We start from the raw sequence: 20,611 nt of genomic DNA, 5'->3' as shown, positions 1-20,611 counted from the left end.
GGGGCAGGCAGTGGGGAGAGGGGGGCTGTGGAGTTTCTCTCAGATGATTGGGCTGGGGGCAGCGGCTGGGGAGAGGGCAGCCTTCTCGGGCATCACCTGGATGGTCTTCCTTGGGGTAGCCCTGTTGAGAGACCAGGGATGTGACAAGTCAGAGGCCCGTGGAAAGACACACACACACACACACACACACACACACACACACACACACACCCCACGCAGCACCGGGCTTCTTCATTTTCCAAAGATGGAAACTGAAGCCTGGAGGGGTCGGTGGGTTTTTTGGGGGTAGTTAATAGTAGATCTGGGCTTAAACTGGGGTCAGAGACTTTGCTTCTGTACCAGGCCTTGGAGCCTTCGTCCTCTGGGCCTGAGTCCTGAGTTTCTTACGGGGTAAATCTGCCTGTTTCAGCGCTTGGGTCCTTGAGCAGGCCTTGGCTTTTTCCTTTTCCTCTGGAAATATGTCCAGCCCATCTCCCTCAGTGTTGTCCTGGGCCCTCAGGCATGGCCCAGCCTGGAGAACCTCCACATCCCTCTCCTGTCTCCAGGATTCTCTCGTCTGACCTGCTGCTCTCTGTTCTTTCCCAAACCCCCAGATGATGGCCAGCTCAGGGACTCTCGGGCCCGGGCTTTAGGGGAATAAAGACAGGCCCGGGCCTCTTTCTACCCCGCTCGCTTGCTGTGCACAGGCATTCTGCAAATGGTGGTAATATTGCCGCTTAATAGTAGCAGTGTCCACTGACTGTTTCGTGTTTGGCGGCTTACAAGGCCCTTTGAATTTGTTCCTCAGTGAAGGCAGCGGCACGGAGACCGACCGTCCTGTTTAACTGATGAGGACACCGAGGCCGCGTACCCTGAGTCCTAGGACGCTGGGGGCAGGGTGCACCCAGACCTAGGCGCTCGTGCCTCTGTGAGCTCCTGCTGCTCTTTTAGGCCCGGGGGTGGTGGTGCTAAGAGTGGGCATCTCTTTCTTGCCTAGGGTGCAAGGGATCAAGGTGAAGAAATGCCGCTGCTCCTTGTCACTACGACACTCCCACACGCTGGAGCCTTCTGGAAGCGGGCATAGTGATTGATGGGGGTTTAGGGAGTCATGCCATCTTTTAGCAAGGGTGGGAAGAGGGGCCGGAACAGCTTCTCCAGATCCCAGGCAGGTGGGAGGCAGGGGTAATTGGGACTGGGGAGCAGGGGACGTCTTGGGAAGAGTCACCATCCCCGAGCACTGGTCTGTGTGTCTGGCCTGAGCAGAGCCGTGCAGGTAAAAACAAGGTGGGTGCGGCCTGGCGGCTGGCGGGACTCTGACGCTGTTTCTCCAGATGCCAGTCCTGGGGGACCTTCCAAGAAGGGCAGGGCAGGAACCTGGGGGTGGGGGTCTCTGCCATTGCCTCCCGAACCATATTTCCTCTTCTCTGGGGCTGTGCCTCCTAAGTCTGCACGCTCGGCTGCTCCTCATTCATACTGCCTCTCTCTGGCTGATCTTGTCCGGGACCCACTGAGGCACAAGGCCAAGCAGCAACTGGCTGAGAGGCCTGCTCAGTTCACTCTGCCCCTGGGTGCCGAGAAAACCTGTACCTGGAGATGGGAAGGAGGGTGGGCATGGCCAGGGTGTCCTCAGAGGGTTGGGGTTGTCTCGTGGGGGAGGGACTGGGAAGAGGAGAGGTCTGACCTTCACTCAGGATAGCCCTTCCCAACTTGTGGCCTCAGTTTCTCCATCTGTGACATGGGATGTGAGGGACCTCCGTGTCCCCTTAAAGCTCACTCTGGGAAAGCCCATCTCTGCTGGGAGAGAGAGGAAAGCGGGGAGAGAACAAAAAAGAGAATATGAAGCGAGAGAGGAAGGGAAGAGAGAAGGAGGGACACTCGCTGCCATAAAGCTGGGGTTCGGGACCCAGGCAGTCCCATCAGGTCCGCTGGGGTTCTGTCCTCCAGAGCCTGCCCCTTGCAGGCAGGCTGTGAACTGAGTCTGCCCCTGTCTGTTTCTGGGCTCATCCTCTTGCTCTGCCCCTCTCTACAGCCTCTGTTGATCTCTCACACACCTTTCTCTTTTGTACCCTCTGCTCCCCCTCACTCCCCAACGTCACCCCCTCCAACTCTCTCCACTTCCCACTTACTGATATTGATTGGCCTCTAGGCGGTTTCTCTTCCTCTTCTCTTACGGCCACCGGCTCCTCTCTCCCTCCCTCTGGGACCATACATTTTCTGCCTGCTCAGAGCTCTGTCAGTCTCTATTCCAGAGCCAGGGACAGAAGAATGGGACGGAGAGGGCAGGAGGACAAGGCTTTGGGGGACCCCAGCCCTGCTTTGCAGGCTACCATCTCTCCTCCCTCCTGGAGCCCTGTAGCTCCTTGAAGCCTTTTCTGAGGACCCCTTTCTTCACTTCTGAAGAACCTGGGGCCTAACTGGAGGGGAGGGGGGCCCTGTTGGCTCACCCAGTGGGGGAGGGGGCGTGCCAACAGAGGAGCTGTCCCAGGTGCTGATTGCATTCGGCGGGGTGCGAAGCACTGTGCCCCTCCTGGTGACAGTTTTTGCTCCAAGATGGAATTCAGAATCAATAATCAGGAGCCAGCCCTCTCCTCCCTGGGTGCCCCCATTCTCTCTCCCCTTTCTCACATCACCTCCCCTTTCCTTTTACCCATTCTTCACCACGTCTCCTCCCTGCTCTACTACATTATTTCTTTGACTCCTTCCAGGTCCATCTCCGCCTCCCTCCCTTTTTATTTCTCTACCTTCCGGCTCTCCAACCGCCCCCCCCCACGCCCCCCATCCTTCCCTGAGCCTAGCCCAGCCCAGATTGATGTGAGTACAGAGGTCACATCCAGACGAAAGGAAGGGAGCCTCTCTGCACTTACCTCTTGACAAGTGCTTTCTAGAGGTCCCCAAAACTCTGGGGAGGGCTGATCCTAGTGGAGCGGCACCTAGATGAAGCGGCTCCCTCAGCTGAACATAAATGACCCACGAAGGGTTTTTTCCTACGTGGGACACTCAGTGGACAGGTGTCCTGGAAACTCCGTGGAGGGAGAGGTTGAGGCTGGGGGAGGGCCTGCAGGGGGCGTCCAGAGGAAGGATTGGGGGAGTCGTGCAGGGGGTAGGGGAACATCCTTTGGGGGAGGTGGTGAGAAGACTCCATGCATGTGTGACGTGTCTTACTCTTGAGTACCTCTGAGGCTCTGGGTCATTATTTTTGGAGGGTAAGATGAGAGGAGGTGTCTGTGTATGTCGGCTGTTCATCACTTGTGGCCAGACATGTATGTGTGGGCGCATGTGTGCCTCTGTGCATGTGTACACTCCGTGCCCCTCCCCTGCGCTGAGTGTGAGTCCGTGGGCCAGTGTCTATGAGCACATGTATGCATGTATGTGTCTGAGTCTATGTGTGCCTGCGCGCTCCCCGGTGCCTGTATGGGCACGTGGGTGTCTCCATACCGGTCCACATCCTCGAGAGCACGTGTGTTCGGAGGGGTGCGTGCAGAGGTGGCCGTGGCCACATCACTGCGCGCTGGGCCGGAGAGCACTATTGGGGTTCGTCCAGGTGCGGGGGAAGGGAAGGAGGAGGAAGAGAGCTGCCTCTCCTGCTAGTCTCGGTCCTCTTCAATTATTCAGCAGGGCCCCTTCTCAGGAGCGGGCGGGAGGGAGCGCGCGCCCGGGCGCGGGGGAGGGGCGGGGCGCGCGCAGAGGAGAGGCGAGCGCCTAGCGGGCTAGCCAGGTGCCGTGCGGCGGAGCTGCCCAGCGCCGCCCGCAGATCGGGAGCCGCTCGGGTCCCTCTGCCCTGCCCCCTCCTCCTCCCGCGCTCCCTCTCCCCTCCCCTCTCCACTCCTCTCCTTTCCTCCCTCCCTGTCTCCCTCCCTCCCTCTCCCTTCCAGCCCTCAGCCTCTGCAGCAACACTCCGCTGCCTCCATCTCTCCGCCGGAATCTCGCAGGCTCGCGCCTTTCCTCCGCTCAGCCCCGCTCCCCTCCTCTCCTCTCCCCTCCTCTCCTGCCTTCATTCCCCCCTCACCCGGATTTGCTTCCCTCCTCCCTTCTCCCGCCCCCCCCACCTCGGCCGCTCCCTCCTTTCCCCCGGCCTCCGTCGGGCGGCAGCGGCAGCAGCGGCGCGGCGGGCCCTAGTCTCCGTCGGTCTCCCGCTTCTCCCCTCCAGTCCCCCTCCCCCGGCTCGGTTTTTCCGCAGGATTTCCCCCGCTCTCCCATCTCTGCTTGGCCCCCGCGCCTCCCCTGCCTCTCCACCCGGCACCATGCCCCCTCCCCCGGGCGCTCCCCCGGGTTTCTGACGGCCCTCTGCGCCGCTCCGACCCCGCCGGGATGCGGGCAGACCTTTAGCTCCTCGAGATGGACCCAGGCGTCCTGGACCTTGGCGTTGCCGCTCCGCGGACCTCGGATTCCCCGGCGGGATCCAGTTGATTTCGTTGGCTCCGGACCGAGGCTTGGGCTCTGGTTTTCCTTCTCTTCACCCCCTACCCCCCCCCTCCCGGGGCTCGGAGCCGGAGGGGGGCTTCGCGGGGCTGCGCAGCCCCGCGTCCCCGCCCCCGGCCATGGGGCTGTGAGGCGGCCGCCCCCGGGCCGAAATGCCCCCCGGGGGGAGCGGGCCGGGGGGGTGCCCGCGCCGCCCCCCCGCCCTGGCCGGGCCCCTGACGCCGCCGCTGCCACCTCTGCTGCCGCTGCTGCCGCTGCTGCTGCTGCTGTTTCTGGGGGCGGCCGAGGGGGCCCGGGTCTCCTCCAGCCTCAGCACCACCCACCACGTCCACCACTTCCACAGCAAGCACGGCACCGTGCCCATCGCCATCAACCGCATGCCCTTCCTCACCCGCGGCGGGCACGGTAAGTGGCGCTGCCGTGGCCGGCCGGGCCCCCCCCCCCCCCTTCCCGGGCCTCCCTTGCGCGCGGCCCTGGCCCCGCTGGCCGCACCCCGGCTTGTGCGCGCCAAGCCCGGCCCCTCCGCTTTGCGGGCCCCGCGCTCCCTCACCTACCATCTCCGGCTCCCATCTCCTCAGCCCCACCCTCGCTCTCCATCGGCCCCTTCCTTCATCGCCCTCTGCTCTGCCTCCATCACTCATTTCTTGCCTCACCTTCACCTCCTTCTTCCCATCTCGGGTTTGTCATCACCTTCCTGTTTCCGCTCCCATCACCTCCCCATCTCTGTCCTTTCATCCTCTGTCTTCCCTACCCGGTCTCTCTTCCTCACCATCTCCTCCATCTCTGCCCCTTCCCATCTCTCCAGACGTCTTACCTTCACCGCTGCCTCTCCCTACCTTTCCATGGCTGCTCCAACATCTCTGTACCCAGGTTCTTATCCGTGTCCCCCCATCTGTCCCATCTGTCATCTCTGCCTCTGACATGTCCCATCTCTTCCTCTTTCACCTCTCCATGCCCGTCTCTGTTTCGCCTCTGTCCCTCCAGCAACCTTCCCTTCTCCCCCTACCCCACCACTGTCCTTCCATCACCTGCCAAACAGACGGCCCTCCACCACTGTCCCAGCCCTTTCCCAGTCTCCTGTCTCCTTCACAGGCCCCTTTGTCGCTGCCATACCTCCACCTCTGACCCCTAGCATCTCTCCCCTCTGCAGCTCCATTGCTTGGAGCTTACAGTCCCCCATCCTGGGCTCCCCATCACCTTCCAACCCAGGCTCCCTGTAATCTCCCAGCCCATCTCCCCATCACCCCTCATCCCAGTCTCTCCCTCACCCCCATTCCAGTCTCCCTATCACCCTGTCACCCCCACTCCGGGCTCCCCTTCACCTCCCCGCCTAGTCTCCCCATTGCCCCTCGTAGCTTTCCTCTATCACTTTCCACTGTCTCAATCCCTTGTAACCTTCCATCTCAAAACCTACTTTATCCTCCCTCTCAGACCTCATCACCTTCCATTTCCAACCTCTATCACCTCTTGTTTCTGGCCCGGATCACCTCCCATCTCAGGCCCCTCATCCTTTCATAGCTTCAGCCCCAAGGTTCTCTGTATGCCATTTCTGACTCTGTACCTGTCGCCTTCCATCTCTGTCCTCCCTGGTCTCTGCGGCCTATCACTTCCCATCACAACACCCCACACCTTCTGTCTGTGCACTTTCCATCACTTCTGCATCCGGCCGTCTTTCCATGTCACCTTGTTTCCATGCCAGACCCCATCACCTCCCATCTTAGTCCCTGCACATTCCACCTCAGACCCCTGTCACCTCCCATCCCAGAGGCCCCATAGCCTCCCATTTTAGTCTACTCATCATTTCCCTTCCCTGTACACTGCCATCACTTTCCATAGGGGACCCCCGTCACTTCCCATCTCTGTATGTCCTTCGCCTCCTAGACCTGCCCCCATCACCTCCCATCTCTATATCTCCTTTGCCTCCTAGACCTGCCCTCCTGTCACCTCCCATCTTGACTCCCATGGTGTCCTGACATCTCCAAGCTCCCATCACCTTTTATCTGGACTCTCCTGGGCTCTCATCACTGTGTTATCACCAGCTCTTACTCTGTACCCTTGTCGCCTCCCATTTCTGTGCTTCCTTCACTTCCCATTTCTGAGCATCCATCACCTCTCGTGTCTTTCTTTTTTCTTTTCTTTTTTTTTTTTTTTTTTTTACTCCATTTTTGTTCCTCCCTCATTTTCCATGCTTAGATCTTCCTCACTTCCCAGCCATGCCTCTCTGGGCCTACAAGGTCTGCGCTCACATCTGCCTCCCCAGTCCTGCTCCACATCTGTCCATGCTTGCCTCCCGACCTTTGCCCCCATGTCCCTTCCAATCGTCTCACCCCATTTCTACTCTCCTCTGCTCCCCTACTTTGTCTTAACTCATTTTTCATGCCTCTATGCTGTCTTTTTCCACTTCCCAAGTGTGACCCCTTCCCAGCCCCCTCTCCATTGCTTTCTTCTCTCTTCCCCAGCGCAGTGTCCCTCCACTCATCTCTGTCCCTGTCCCAGCGGGGGTCCTGCCTGTAGAGCACTCTCTCTTCTCTCTCTTCCTCCACGTCCCCAGCCCACACCTTCTCTGGCTCTTACTCTCTTTTTTTCCCCATGAGCTCTCTGGCCCTCTGCCTCCTCTCTCCTCTTCATTGTCCCCTCTGGCTCCCCAGAGGCCCAGTGTTGCTCCCAAAGGGGCCCCAGAGGACATGGTTCTTCTGGGCACTGAGGTGAGGCATGGAGGAGTGAGATACAGAAGGGGAGGCAGGAATACTGGAGGAGAGTGTCTGGGGGACAGGGCCGGAGGTGAGAGAGGAAGGGACCAAGAGAGGAGCCCAGGGGAGGTGAGCAGATTGGAAGGAGGGAACTTCCTTGGCGCTGAGTGGCACAGGGAGACTCAGTGAGGGAGCTCGAGTCAGGATGCAAAGAGCTGTGAGAACAGGAGAGAAAATGGAGGAGAGAGCACGGGAGGGTGTGTGTGTGTGTGTGTATGGAATGTCGGTGTTGGGGTTGCCTCAGAGATGGCCACCCCCTTGCTGTGTGGAGAAGAAGAGCCCCACAAGGGCTAATGACTGCCCAGTGCCACATGGCAACAGAGGAAGATGGCTGGAGGGCGCTGAAGGACAGGGATGGAAGGTGGTGGGAGCCTGAAGGGAGGAGCCCAGAAGGGTCAGGCAGGTGAGGGAGGGAAGAGGGTCAAAGGGCAGCTAGAAGAGGTCAGAGAACGCCACCTGTTATGGCTGGCCTCCACCTCCGCTGACCTTAGTCATGAGGAGAGGGGAAGTGACAGGCTTCTCTTGGGGCCCCAGGGTTGGCTAGAGGAAGAGGCCAGCTTGGGAGAGTTTTCTGGCAAGGGAGGGGAGATCCTTCCTCTCTGCCTCAACATCTCCCTAGCTTCCCCCAGTATGAGGGAGCCTCTCTTTCTGCACTTGCTTCTCCATGTCCCTTCTCTTGGCTTCTCCCTTTTGCCTTCCTTCCCTCCTTCTCTTCACTCTTTCCTCCATTTACTTTCCATCCCCCGATGCCTCCTGTTACATAATATCCCCACCGGCCTGCCAGACACCCATTGACACCCCTGCACCTGATGTCAGTCTGGCCACGAGGAGGGGGGAGACTAGTACACCTGGCTCCTAAAAATGTCCCAAGGGGGTGACATTCTTCTGGTCCTTGACCCCAATTTTGGTTTTAGAGCCTTTCAGCTCCCGCGACCTTCATTTCTGCCTCATTTCTGAGTCAGTGGCTTCCAGGGTTCTGGGTTCATCACTCCAGCTTGCTTCTCAAGGGGGCTGGCATTGATCTTGATTCTGAAAATGGGTGTGTTAACTTGGGTTTCTGACTGGATGGTCATGGCCAAGGATGGGCGCAGGAATTGAGGGGAGATTGCTCTGGGATTCTAGATCAAGTGAGCTGAGCCCAGGGCTGTGGATCCATGGAGGTCCCCCTGGGTTGTAGAGATCCATATACAGAGTCAGCATGGGCTATGGACACCCAGGACTATGGCTTTTCTGGATTGTACAGGAGTTTTTGCCTTTCATCCTTCTGGGTCTACCAGAAGGTTTTTGTCATGGCTTCTGATGCTGCGGGAAGGGTCTGCACGTGTAATTTCAACCACAGGGACATCACTTCATGGTGGGTTTTTTGTTTGTTTGTTTTTACATGGAATGAGTTTACTGTTTGGGTCTGTGTTAGCTAACCATTATTAACCATTATGGTGGTGTTCTCTAGAATGCAGGTGTGTGCGAACTCTATGGAACATTCTTGATCATTTAGTGTTTTACTGGGATCCATGAATTTTGGGGTCCAGGAGGCCCAGACGATGTTGGGTGTGGACAGAAGGTGCCAGCGCTGGGCTGTTGGTAGTGGGCACCTTGCTTGTGGCCAGAGGCTCTCTTGCCTTGGGCTTCAGGGTTGGGTGACCTCCCTCTTCTGCTCCCCCACTGCCAGGCACTATGTAGCTCATTAGCTACACGGGGAGGTCAAAGACAGTGGGTCTGGGCCATCCTGGAGTAACATTCTGGGCCTTGGCTTAAGCCCCTCTCCCAGAGCCCTTTCTGGAGCCTTTCAGAGGTTCTGGATGCCAGTGTGGTGTCCCGGGCTCCTGGCCCTCACGCCCCAGGGAGTCTGGTGGCCAGGGCCGTGGAGGCCAGCTTGCAGGGGGTGGGGTGGGGGGAGAGGCCCGCCCCCCCCAGTCACAGGAGGGACCTGGGCCAGGGGCCCCACCCGCTGCCTGCAGGCTGCCCCCTCCCCCCACACCAGGCGGAAGGGCCCTGCTGGGGGGAGAAATGTCTCCCCAGGGTAATTACTGCTGTCCCAGTCCAATAAGCCATTCAACCTGGTCGGTGCCAGTCGCGTCCCTCCACCCGATTCCCCCACCGTGTAATCACCGACCTTAGGCTTCACCAGGCCTGCCCCGAGTAATGAAGCGGCCGCGGTGTTAGAACAGCTGGGTAATAAACCCGGGGGGGGGGGGGGGGAAGCGGGGCTGAGCCCCGCAGGGCTGGGGACCCGGGTGGGGGGGTGCCCTTTGGCCTCGGGGGCGGGGACCGGTGCCGGTTTGAGGCCAGTCTTTGTGCGCTCTCGCCATGTTTGCCGGCTGCCTCGTGTCTCCGCTGCCTGCCTCCCCACGCCGGGGCTTTGTGTGCTGCTGGGTGTGTCGTCGCCGGTGTGTGGGTGTGGGGTCTGGGACGGGGCTGCTTGGGCGCTGGGTGGGGGCCTCTGTTCCCAAAGGCCTGGCTGCGGCCCCTCTGGGCTCAGGCAGGGTTGTCTCCACGGTGAGGCGCTGTCTGGGTTCCTGGGGTGGGGAAGGGAGGAGAAAGGGCCTCCTTTCTCTTAGGCCTGGGAGGCTTGGGAGCAGGCCCCACGGACATGGGGTTTGGCCGGGTCTGAGGGACCAAGCAGCCCAGTGAGCCCCTCCTGCGCCTGACCTAGGGGGCCCTGGGGCCAATAAGGCGAAGGGGCTGCGGCCTCTGGTCAGGGAGGCAGGGAGGGGGGGCTTGGGGGGGGGGTCCAGCCATCTCCCTTCCCCTGGCCCTCCCCACCCCCCAAATTTGGACTTGCAGCTTGTGAGTGGAGGGGGAAGGGAGGACCCTGGGTATTACGGTTGCCATGGAAACAGCCGGTTTTCCAGAGTGCTGCAGTGTTGGGAGTGGAGAGGCTGTACCAGTGGAGTCCTACCCTGCTCCTGGCCGGCAGGCCCAGCCCCTTTTCGGGCAAGTCACCTGCCTGGGGGGTGGGTGTGCCTCACTGCGTACCCCACTTCCCGCCAGCTCTCCTTCCTAATCCTGCCCCCCCAAGAGCCTCCAGCCCCCCCACACCATAAAGGATACTGGGTCTGGGGGCAGGGGGTGGAGCCAAGCTCCCCCTGTCTGGGGGGTACTCAGAGTGGTTCTTTCCTGCCTTCTGTGCTCTGCCCTGGGGCCCCGGGCCATCTCTCCTCTCTGGCCGGATCTCAGAAGATGGAGGGCACTGATGACAAGTGCTCTGGAGAATAGCTCCTGCTCCCCCCCACCCCCAGCCCCGAACCCCTGCGGGGCTCTCTGCCTCTCAGGAACCCAGGCAGTAGGCTTTTCTTCCTGCCTCAGCTCCGTCCTGGGCCTGCAGGTGATACAGATGCCCCCTCCCTCTAAGGCCCTCGGAGTCTAGTCTCCTTCGGGGGCCCAGGAGCTTCCTCGGGTAGAGCCCCCTCATTCCTGATGGTCCCAACTGCAATGGGACTCCTAGTCCCTGTGGTGAGAGGCCCCCATGGTGCTGGAGAGGCCTGGCCTTAGCGTTAGCAGTGGGATGTCGTCTTGAGGGAGCAGGTTTGCCGGCCTCTGAAGTGTCTCAGGCCTCAGGCCTTAGGCCCTCCTTGGGCTTGGCCTCCCCAGCTCCCAGCTCCCTAACCCTAGGGCCTTCCATCCCACCTGAAGGCCCGACCTGCCTCCCAGCCTGCTTCAGGCTTTCGCCCTCAGGCCCCACCTGCCTTTGTCTCCGGATAAGTCCTCCCTCCGCTGAACCCCTCTCCCCCAAGAAGTGCTTGGAGAGGAGTCGTTAGTGGCTAATTATTTAATTAAGCATTTTATGAATCTCATCTGCTCCATTTATGTTCTAAAGAACGCAAGATTGTTCTCCTCCTTCTCTGAAGGCCCCAGAGTACTAGTCCTCTTGGCTTCCCAGACAAGGCTCCTTTCCCGGAAACTGGGTGACCAGCACCCAACCCCCACCCCAGCCACTGGTCTGCTCCTACCCCCCCACCCCACCCCCAGGGAGCCCAGTCAGCCGCAGGAGGGAACATGGCGACTAATGGGGTTTATTTTGGGGCTGAGATCGTTAGGGACCTCACACCCGCCCCCGGCAGCCGGATGGAGGAGACAGAGAGGGGGAGGGAGGGTGGGGTGGGGGAGGGCAGGGAGAGGGAGCCTTCATCTCTGGCTTCCATTCTCCCACTTTCTCTCACCTACACCCCTCTCCGTCCCTCTCTGTCCATCTGTCTCTCTGCCTCCTTCCTCCTCTGGCTGTCAGTCTCTATTCCATACCACCGCCCTACCCCAGCCCCAATACCTGTCTCTGCTGGGTAAGGCTTCAGGCACCCCGTCTTTTGGGACTCTGACAGCCCCCTAATTGGGAGCAGAAGCAAGGAGTCCTGGGCAAACTGGGACCAGGATTTCCAGAGGGGCTTGGGAGGGAATGGGGGCAGGTGGTGGAAGGGTGCCAAGCTGTGGGGTGTGAGTCAGAGCTGAACACAGCCCCTGCGCCTCCCGCCATCGCCTGGGGCTCCTTTCGCCTTCGTGCTGGCCCAGCTTGGCCCCGCAGAAGGACACACCTCAGATCTGTCACCTCCGCCAGTGCTGGGAGATGTCGAGCTGGTAGAGCCCAGTCCCCCCATCCCCCAGGGCCTACCTGCCCTCCGTACACTTCTTGGTCCCTTTGCAGCCTCTCTCTGGGCTCTCTCTCCGTGTCACTCTCTAGCTTGCCTCCCTGTGTTGCTGTAATTAAAGCTAGAATTCTTGATGAGGCAGCTACATCTGTCTGCGCGCGTGCACCGGCTCTCACCGGGCACCCGCCCGCCAACTGTTCCTGAGGACTGCAGGGCCTGGCGGCTGGTGTGGGCATCACAGCCCTCGCCCGGTGGCCCTGTGCTCTGGTTGCAGCCCCAAAGACCTGCCAAATTTGCTCGCCTGAAGTCACATCTCCCTTTCTCCCTTCTCTCTGCAGCTGGGACCACATACATCTTTGGGAAGGGGGGAGCTCTCATCACCTACACGTGGCCCCCCAATGACCGGCCCAGCACGAGGATGGACCGCCTGGCCGTGGGCTTCAGCACGCACCAGCGCAGTGCGGTGCTGGTGCGGGTGGACAGTGCCTCCGGCCTTGGAGACTACTTGCAACTTCATATCGTAAGGATCCAGGGCCCTGGCCCCCGCCTGCCCCCCGTACCCCTGCCCCCACTCCCGGTCTTCGCACCCCAGATCTACTCGGTCCCCTCATGGTCATGGGATCAGCACCTCGAATCTTCCCTCATGTGTTCCCCAATTCCTGGAGGTCTCTCTGCGTGGCTCTGCCTCTGAGACCCACTCCCTTCCTGTCATGCTTCCCCAGAACCCCCCCTAGCTGGTTGGAAGCTCCCCAGCTCCCCAACCCCTGACTCTGGCTGTGTCTTCTGACCTTCCTGGATGCAGGGCCTCCTTGAGCCTTCTGGGCCATTCTCCTGCAGCCCATGAAGCGTCACCACATGGTGACTGCTCTGGGCCACTGCCTGCTCACTTCTAGACCACTGGGGCGGCCCACTGTGTCCTGCCCGGATTTTCACTCAGCTTCTTCATACCTCCAGGCCCCAGCCGGTCCATGCCTGCTCCCGCACCTTCCTTGGAAATCCAGTGGCTGCCTGTGCTCTGCCCTTAACCTCTGCTCCCATGACATTTACCCTCCCGATGGCCCCTTTACCCCGCCTCCCTTATAACCTCTCTGGCCATGCTCACTCTTCTCTGACCTCTTGGCCCAGTGCCACATCCCCACCCGGAGCTCCTGTCCCACTTGGCTCTGCCCTTTGTTGCCCAGCTCCCTGCCTCAACCTCTGCTGCTTTCCCGTGCTTCCTTCTGGGCCTCCCACCAAACCTGCCCCTATCTGCCCTACTCGCCTGGCTCCCCTACACTTCATACCCCCTTTCGCTCTACCTGCCATGCCCACCGTTCTTGCTATACCCCACACCCTCCGTATCCCTACCTGTCATACCCCCCGCCCACCATACCCCCTCCCTGCCATAACCCCTACCCGCCATACACCCCCACCTGTCATATCCCCCAAACCCTCCATACCCTCTACCTGCCAAACCCCCTACCTGTCTTACCCCCTACCCACCATACCCCTACCCGCCATACCCCACTACCTATCATACCTCCTACCCACCATACACCCCAACTTGTCATATCCCTCAACCCTCCATACCCCTCTACCCGCCATGCTCCCTGCCCACCATACACCCCCAACTGTCGTATCCCCACCATACCCCCTACCTGCCATACCCCCTTACCCAACATAACCCCATCAGCCATACTCCCCCTACCTGCCATACTTCCCTGCTCGGCATACCATACCCCGACCCCCCTTACCATATTCACGGCTCCTCTCAGTTTTCATCCTAACTCTGGCCTTCAGGCAGCTCCTTTTCTTCTTTGACCCTTTCCACATCTCTGGTCCTACCCCACACCCTTCCCAGGGGCCTCTGGCCTTGCTCTGATTCATTTCTATGCTTAGCCTCTCCCTTGTCTCCTTTCCATGGTCTTAACCCCTGGGCCTCTGAGCTCCATCTTCAATCCCACCTGTAAGCCCCCTGCTGCCTGCATCCCCCACGCTGACCCTGGCCAGGACCCTCCTGGGCCAGGGGGCCAAGCAGGGTGGCCAGGCTCTATGTGCTAGAAAGATCTGGGTGGGGGGCCCTGGGCTTTAGGGGGAACGAGGAAGCATGTTTGGGCTCTTGCCCCTCCCCATGTGACTGGACCGCGGCAACCGGTCCCTCCGAGCACATCGGCTTGTCCAGGGTCCCCCTGCGCAGTCCTCCCCCAACACCAGGGAGCAAAGGAAGGAGGTGTGAGATGTCCCGTGGGCTGAGTGGAGCTGGAGTGGGAGTGACAGCCGCTGGGCGCTGGACGGGGGAAGCTAGGCAGAGCAGTGTGTAGGGAAGGGGTGCAGAGGGGCGAGTCGCCTGGAAGGTTCATACCTGTGTGAACAGGACAGTGTCTCCGGCCGAATGTGAGAGACCGTGGCTGTAGACTGTGTGTGGCGTGTGGGGCTGGGTGCATACTGATGGTGTCAGGAGCGACAGTGAGACCTCGGGGGATGGTGGAAGACAGGCTCACCTCAGATCACGTGTGTCGCTGCTCGCATGCCTTCCCCGGGAGAGTGGTATTTGCTGTTACTCCGGTCTCCTGACCCTGTGGCAGGTGTGGCTGTGTCCATGGCCTTGTCAGTGAGTGAGAGCTGTGTTCTCTCACCGGCCGGGCGTGGCTTCGGAGCTGATGGCCTGGGTTTGAGTCTCAGCTCTGCCAATCTCTTGCTCTGTCCTCGCGCAGTCACCACCCCCCACCCCCGTCCTGAGCCTCAGCATCCTCATCTGCGGAGTGGTCCTGTAACCAGGATGGTGAAAGGACAAGAGGGAGTCTGGGAGGTTCCAGGGAGATTGTGTGTGTCAAGCCCTGGGGACACGGCCCAGCGACAGGAAGCACTCGGGGTCAGCCTGTGCCCGATCATCAGGGACTCCAGATCTGCCCGTGCTCTGGGTCTGCCTCACTGACCACACCTACGTGTCTTTGTGCCTGCGAGGTTAGGAGTTGGGGCTCCCCAGCACCGAGGAGACAGCACAGGGGCTCAAGGTGCAGGGAAAAGGGACCCCCTCTTCTCCCCCAGCGGTTCCCCCAGGCCTCACCTGGCTTAATGTGACGGAGGAATGAGGGCTGATGCCTGGTGCTCCAGAGGGCAGGGGTGGGGCGCCCGGTGAGGGCAGGGGCCCTGGAGGAAGTGTGGGAGCCCCGGGAGAGCCTACCTCTGAGGGCGGTACAGGGCCCAGACAGGGCTGAAGCCTCTGGGGGGCCGCCCCCCAGCCCCTCCTCTCCTGGTGACACACCAGCTCCCACCGCCGCGTCATTAACAGCTCTCAGAGAGCGGGGAGGCGGCCGCAAAATAAGAGAAAAGCAATTTGACGTTTCTAATAAAGCGTCGCTCCACTTTGCCAAATTAATTTTGACTCCCATAATTATTTGCTGTAGGAGCGGCCGCGTTCTCCCCACCGCCGCCTAATGAGGTAATTGGGGAATTAGGAATTAATGACTTTAACAGAAGTGACAACTGACTTCACGTCGGGAGCAGCTCTGGGAGCTGCCTCTCCCCCGGAGCGTATGGCTCTGAGCTTGGCTGCCTCCTAGGAAACCCGGGTGTCCTGTCTTCCAGTTGCCCTGGCCAGACCCCCTGGCACCCCAGCTGCCAGGTGGCCTCTGCTCCTTGACCACCGTCCCCGCCTGGCCTGAGCCTCACGGGGGAGAAACCCTCGGAGGTGGCCAAGGGGCTGCTGCTATTCTAGGCGATGTTACTGCTAAAAATAGTCTGGAGGAGCATCGGCTGTTTCCCTCCTGTGTGTGGGGAGCATGTGATCACCCCGTCTCCCTGGGATGTTGTCAGTCTGTGGGTGGTGGGTGCGTGGGGCTTGTGAGTACTCTGTTAGGCGAGCCCAGCCTCAGTTTCCCTGCTTTACTGCACCTGAGGAGAGATGCTGTGTGCGTATATGACTGTGTATGTGTGTGTGTGTGTGTGTGTGTGTGTGTGTGGCTTTCCCAGCTTCTAGGAGGGGGAGGACTGGACCCACGATGGGGGAAGGGATCGGGTCTGGATCTCCAGGCGATCCATAGCTCCCTTGTGCCAGCTCTCTGCAAAACCCCAATCCCTGTGCCATCTGTGAGTCTCCCCATCCCGTCCTCAGTGCCACCAAGCTGCTTGGCTGAATGGACCCTCCTGCCCAGGCTGGACTGGAGTAGTCTTTCAGGAAGAGCCGAGATGTGTGTGTGTGGATTTTCTGATGACCTGGGTCCTGTGACTGTGTGAGCTTCGGGGGGCCTAAGTGAGCCTGTATGTGTCTGTCCTGAGCAGGAGGAGGGGTGTGGGGGTACCCAGGAAGCTGAGTCAAATGCTGAGTCAAATGCTGCTGGGAAGTACAGGGGAATGGAATAGGGCCTCAACTTTAGGGCCTCCTGGGCCTTCCCCTGACTTCTTTAGAGGTCTCTGGTCTCTCAGGTGGGTTGGGCTCAGTAGCTGCTCAGATTATGCCCCTGCCGTTTGAGTCAGTGTCTCCCTAGACTAGTGGGCAGGAGAGAGCGAGCACTGGCTTTGGAGTCAGGCCAACTGGGGTGCAAACCTGGGGTTCCTTTCCTTGTGATGTGGATTTGGGGTTGCTACTCAACCTCCCTGGACCTCAGTTTTCTCCTTGCTGAATTGGGAATGACATAGCTTCCCGAGAGGGTCACTGTGGGGATGAAGAGAACGCATAAGTATGGTCTCCTCAGAGGGCCTGGCACTTTTTAGGGGTTCAGTGAGGCACTCCCTCTCATACCGGTGCCACCAACAGAACTCTTCCGGGGCTGGATCCTGGGTGGCCTCCGCAGGGCTCCCCAGGCCCTGCCCTGTCCAGAGCATGGGATCCTAGGTCCCAGAGGTTGCTGAGACTGACTCTTTGCTCCCCTCCTCCAGGCCTGGGTCTCTGACTTTCCTCTCCTTCCCCAACTCCCAGCCCCATTCTCTATCCCTACACCCACAAGCCCACCTTTCCTTAGTAAGTCTACTGGGTTGACCTCCCTGATCTCTTTCCATACTCATCACTCCCCAAAATCCACAGTTCAGACCCCCGCCTCTGCTCCTGTGATTTTGCACTCAGGCCTGACCAACACGGGGCCTGATGAGCTGCCGGAAGCATGTTGATGCGCTAGTACAGGGGACCCTGGAGACCCACTCAGTGCCCAGCGGGCAAGGAAGGGGAGTCTCAAGGCTGGGGTTGGTGGGGAGCAGGGAGGCCAGACTTTCCTCAGGCACGGGGATGGCTTCCATGGACTTCTCTGTTGGTCGTGCCCTAGGGAGGCCCCCACCCTTAGCTCTCGTTGGCCCCCAGCTGGGTCCTGGTCACCTTGTCTGGGGCCTGGGCTCAGTGGCTCTTAGCACAGAATGGGTGCTCTGTGAACATCTGTGAATATTCTGAAGAAACAGAAAGGCAAGAGGCAGGTGCGGTTAGTGGGAGCGCTCCCACTCCAGGCTCTGCACCCCGCCATGGTCCCAGCCTCTCTGAATCTTGGGTCACTCCTTTGCCCACGAGTCAGGGAGAGGCAAGCCCGCCAACCTCTTTGGGCGGGTGAGAGGGTCAAAGCATGACTGGGAGATGTGCGTTGTAAAGCTATAAAGTGCCATAGATCTGGGCCAGTGCGGTCACAGGTGGAGTTCTAGAAAGAGTGAATGGTTATTCCCTCCCGGTTGCTGACCTCTACCTCCTTGTCCCCAGGACCAGGGCACCGTGGGGGTGATCTTTAACGTGGGCACGGACGACATTACCATCGACGAGCCCAATGCCATCGTGAGCGACGGCAAATACCACGTGGTGCGCTTCACTCGAAGTGGCGGCAACGCCACCCTGCAGGTGGACAGCTGGCCGGTCAATGAGCGGTACCCGGCAGGTAGGCGGCGCCGGCGCGCGGAGGAGGCGCTGGGGCGGGGCGGGGGCGGGGGCGGGGCGGGCAAGGCGGCCTCTGATAGGATCGCTGCCTGCACGCCCGGGAGCGATCTCCTGCGGGGCTAAGCGGGAGGTTTCTGGTCGTGCTGGGGCGAGGCCACGCCAAAGGCGAGGCTAATGGGGACCTCGGGTGGGGGCGTGGCTAAAGCGAAACCTCGGGATTCGCAAGGCAGAGCTAGACCGCGGTGGTGGGAGTCTGTGGGCTGGGAGGGAGAGGGCGGAGCTGAGCTGGGAAGGCTGCAAGGCCGGGGACCAGGTGGGGGTAGGGGAGAAGAGAAGAGGAAGAGGGGTAGAAGTAGGGAGAATCTGACACGATTGAGCAAAGGATGGGTTTAGAATTGAGGGACAGGCAGAAATGAGGAGGCAGATGCAGAAACCAAAGAGAGAAGATCCATAAGTAACCCAAAATATATCTTGCCAAGGAGGCAGGGCTGATCCCAAGGACAGAATCAAGGAATGAACCAAGGTCTTTACAAAGAGCAAATCAAAGATCTGTATCAGGAGATACAGGAAGAGAAGTGACCACAGGGGCTCAGAGAAAAGGAACCCCAGGGTCTCAGGGCATAAGGGACACAGTGAAAGGGAGAGAATGTCAAGAGACAAGAGTGCAAGCTCATTCCACAGACCTTCACTGGGAGCCTCCTGGGTGTCAGGCTCTGGGGACGCACAGGAGCAGGACACGGCCTCTGTTTGCAGGGGCTCGCAGTCTAGGAGGGGGGAGCACGAGCATGCAACCGGACCCCATTCTATAGCGTCACACAGTGTGATGGCTGTGGCGGCCCAGGACAAACCAAGGTCTGAAGAGTAAGAGGAAGGAGGGAATGAGGACATGGGAGAAATGAGGAGGCAGAGAAAGAGCCTCAGAGTGCGGGGGAGCCAGGGGAGAGGCGATGGAGAGATATGGGAACAGTCACTGGGAGCAGAAACGGAGGCAGCCCCAGAGTGATGCAGAGAGATATATGGAGACGTCGTGGCACAGACCCAGCCAGTGGGAGAAGAGGTGGCCAGAGCCTCAGGAGGAAGAGGAAGAGAGCCTGGTGCGGGAGACCCAGAGGGAGGGGAAGGGAGCCACCGCAGGGGAGAACTGCAGAAGTGCAGACTTGTGGAGGTATAATCTGGCTGAGCGACCGCATAGTCACACACGGGGGCACTGCATAGTCACACACGGGGGCGACTGAGGAGAAAGGAGCATCTGCAAGCTCAGTCCCTCTCCAAGGCCGAAGCGACAGCCGAGGCGAGGGCTGAGAGGCTGCCCCACGCTGGCTGAGAGGGGTGTGGGCAGAAGGACACGGAAAGGTGCAGGTGTACAGACCCTCATGGGCCCGCTTACGCCGGCAGAAAGATGCCAGTGTCGATTCCCAGGGCCCCGTTGTGCAGGTTTGTGCCCAGCCCTCTCTGGGATTAAAGAGAACCACATCCCCCCCCCCCACCCTCCGCCCAAGAAGTACAGAGGCTGATGGACATACAGGCCAACCACAGACACAAAAACAAGTGCAAAGACTTGTAAGGTCAGAATGACGTAGGAGAAACGAGAGGCCGCCCGAGGGAGGCCAGCCTACACCCAGGTTCTGGGCCTGTGTGGGATCACTGAGGCACACCAACCCTCCCATGTGAAGTCTTGCAGGTGTCTGGGCCAGGCACCTGCCATGCGATCATCAGTCTCTCTCTCTCTCAGCCACACACACACATGAGGGCAACTTTGGTGGCCGTGAGGACCCCCGCCTGGGCCAAACAAGGTTGTACTGGAAGGATATGAAGGCTTCACCACATCAAGCCATGATGTGGGTCCAGAGCACCTTCCCTTGGGGCCCCGCAGGCTAGAGGCCAGGGTTTGGAGGGTTTATGCCTGTCCTCCTCTGCTCAGGGACCCTGGGTGGGGGTGGGGAGACTGCTGGGCGCCCCCTCAGGCGCCCAGCAGGGTAACCCAGTGCCGGCCTGGGTGCGGCCTGAGGGCAGGTGACCGACCAAAGCTGAGTGTCCTTCTGAGCTACACTGGAGGGCTGAGCTGGCAGAACACTTCCACGCAGAGCTTGGGCCTCCAGACTTTTCCGGAGCACAGAGACTCAGCTCTTAGCCTCCTGACCTCCTACTGATAAGTCCGTGGCCTTGGACGGGTCGTCCAGCCTCTGAATCTGTCTCCACCTCTGAAAGAGAGGGATAACAGGCCCCTCCAAGTAATATCTGAGAATCCCACAAGATAACCCAAGGAAAGCCCTAGAGTGGCATGGCAGAGGGGAAGTGCTCAATGAGAAGAATTTTGGTTAGAATTGTTACGTGCTCCAATGAGGCAGGGACACACACAGGGACAGCTACACAGACACCTGCCTTCCTGAGTCTTTGGCTCTGTATATGTGCCCCCGACCCCTTGCCCTGCCAGACTCCCTTCTGGCCCGTCCACCTCTCCTGCAGTGTTTTCACTGGGGTCTCTCACTCCCACCCCCGGGCAGGGATGTCCTGTGCAACCTTCAGCAGAACAAAGAACATTGCCAGTCACTCGCCGGCCTCCCCTGCTTGTTTGGGGCGTTCGGCGGGTCAGGGCCAGGCCTCTGTCTCTGCATCTCCAGTACCCAGCGCGAGGAACAGAGCAGGCACTCAAGAAATGTTGGTTGAGTGACCAAACGAGTGAACAATCCATTTTTTACTGAAACAGTGGTGACCCGAATCTGTCAGGAAGGTAAGGTCTTGTTGCGTCAGAAGCACCTAGGGAGGCAGCAGCCGTGCACACACACGGGCACGTCGTGTGCTTGCTCAGGGGGGATGTCCAGGGCAGACCTGGGCCCTGGCTTCACTGGGGGCACGGGCAGCTGTGTGTTCCGAGAGGAACAGGAAAGCTGCCCCCCAACATGTTATTGAACACTGTACTACGTGGTTTTAATGGGAAGAGTGGCCAGATTCCCAAAGGAAATGATTTCCATTTCCACTGCAACAGCCCATAATCCACAGCCTGTGGGTGCAGGGAGGAGCACACTGAACTCCTAGGCACACTGATAAACCCCTTT

The 20,611-nt window shown here is 59.8% G+C and overlaps 1 protein-coding gene across 29 annotated transcripts in view; it reads left to right on the top strand.

Annotated features, from left to right (window-relative positions):
* The window catches only part of NRXN2 (neurexin 2), a 106,192-nt gene that overhangs the window by 65,159 nt on the left and 20,422 nt on the right, over positions 1 to 20,611 (top strand). For 25 of the 29 annotated variants that reach the window (XM_047691636.1, XM_047691635.1, XM_047691626.1 and 22 more), the window contains 2 exons: positions 12,067 to 12,248; positions 17,385 to 17,556. In XM_047691636.1, the coding sequence (XP_047547592.1) occupies positions 12,067 to 12,248; positions 17,385 to 17,556 (354 nt within the window). Of the gene's footprint in view, positions 1 to 3,668; positions 4,804 to 12,066; positions 12,249 to 17,384; positions 17,557 to 20,611 lie in introns of those variants that run through there. The other 4 variants (XM_047691634.1, XM_047691633.1, XM_047691632.1 and 1 more) reach the window with 2 other exon arrangements.

Source organism: Lutra lutra, chromosome 10, assembly GCF_902655055.1.
Source record: "Lutra lutra chromosome 10, mLutLut1.2, whole genome shotgun sequence".
In the NCBI taxonomy this organism is placed as follows: domain Eukaryota; kingdom Metazoa; phylum Chordata; class Mammalia; order Carnivora; family Mustelidae; genus Lutra; species Lutra lutra.
Note: the sequence above shows the minus strand (reverse complement) of the source record. Positions and strands in the feature narration are given on the sequence as shown.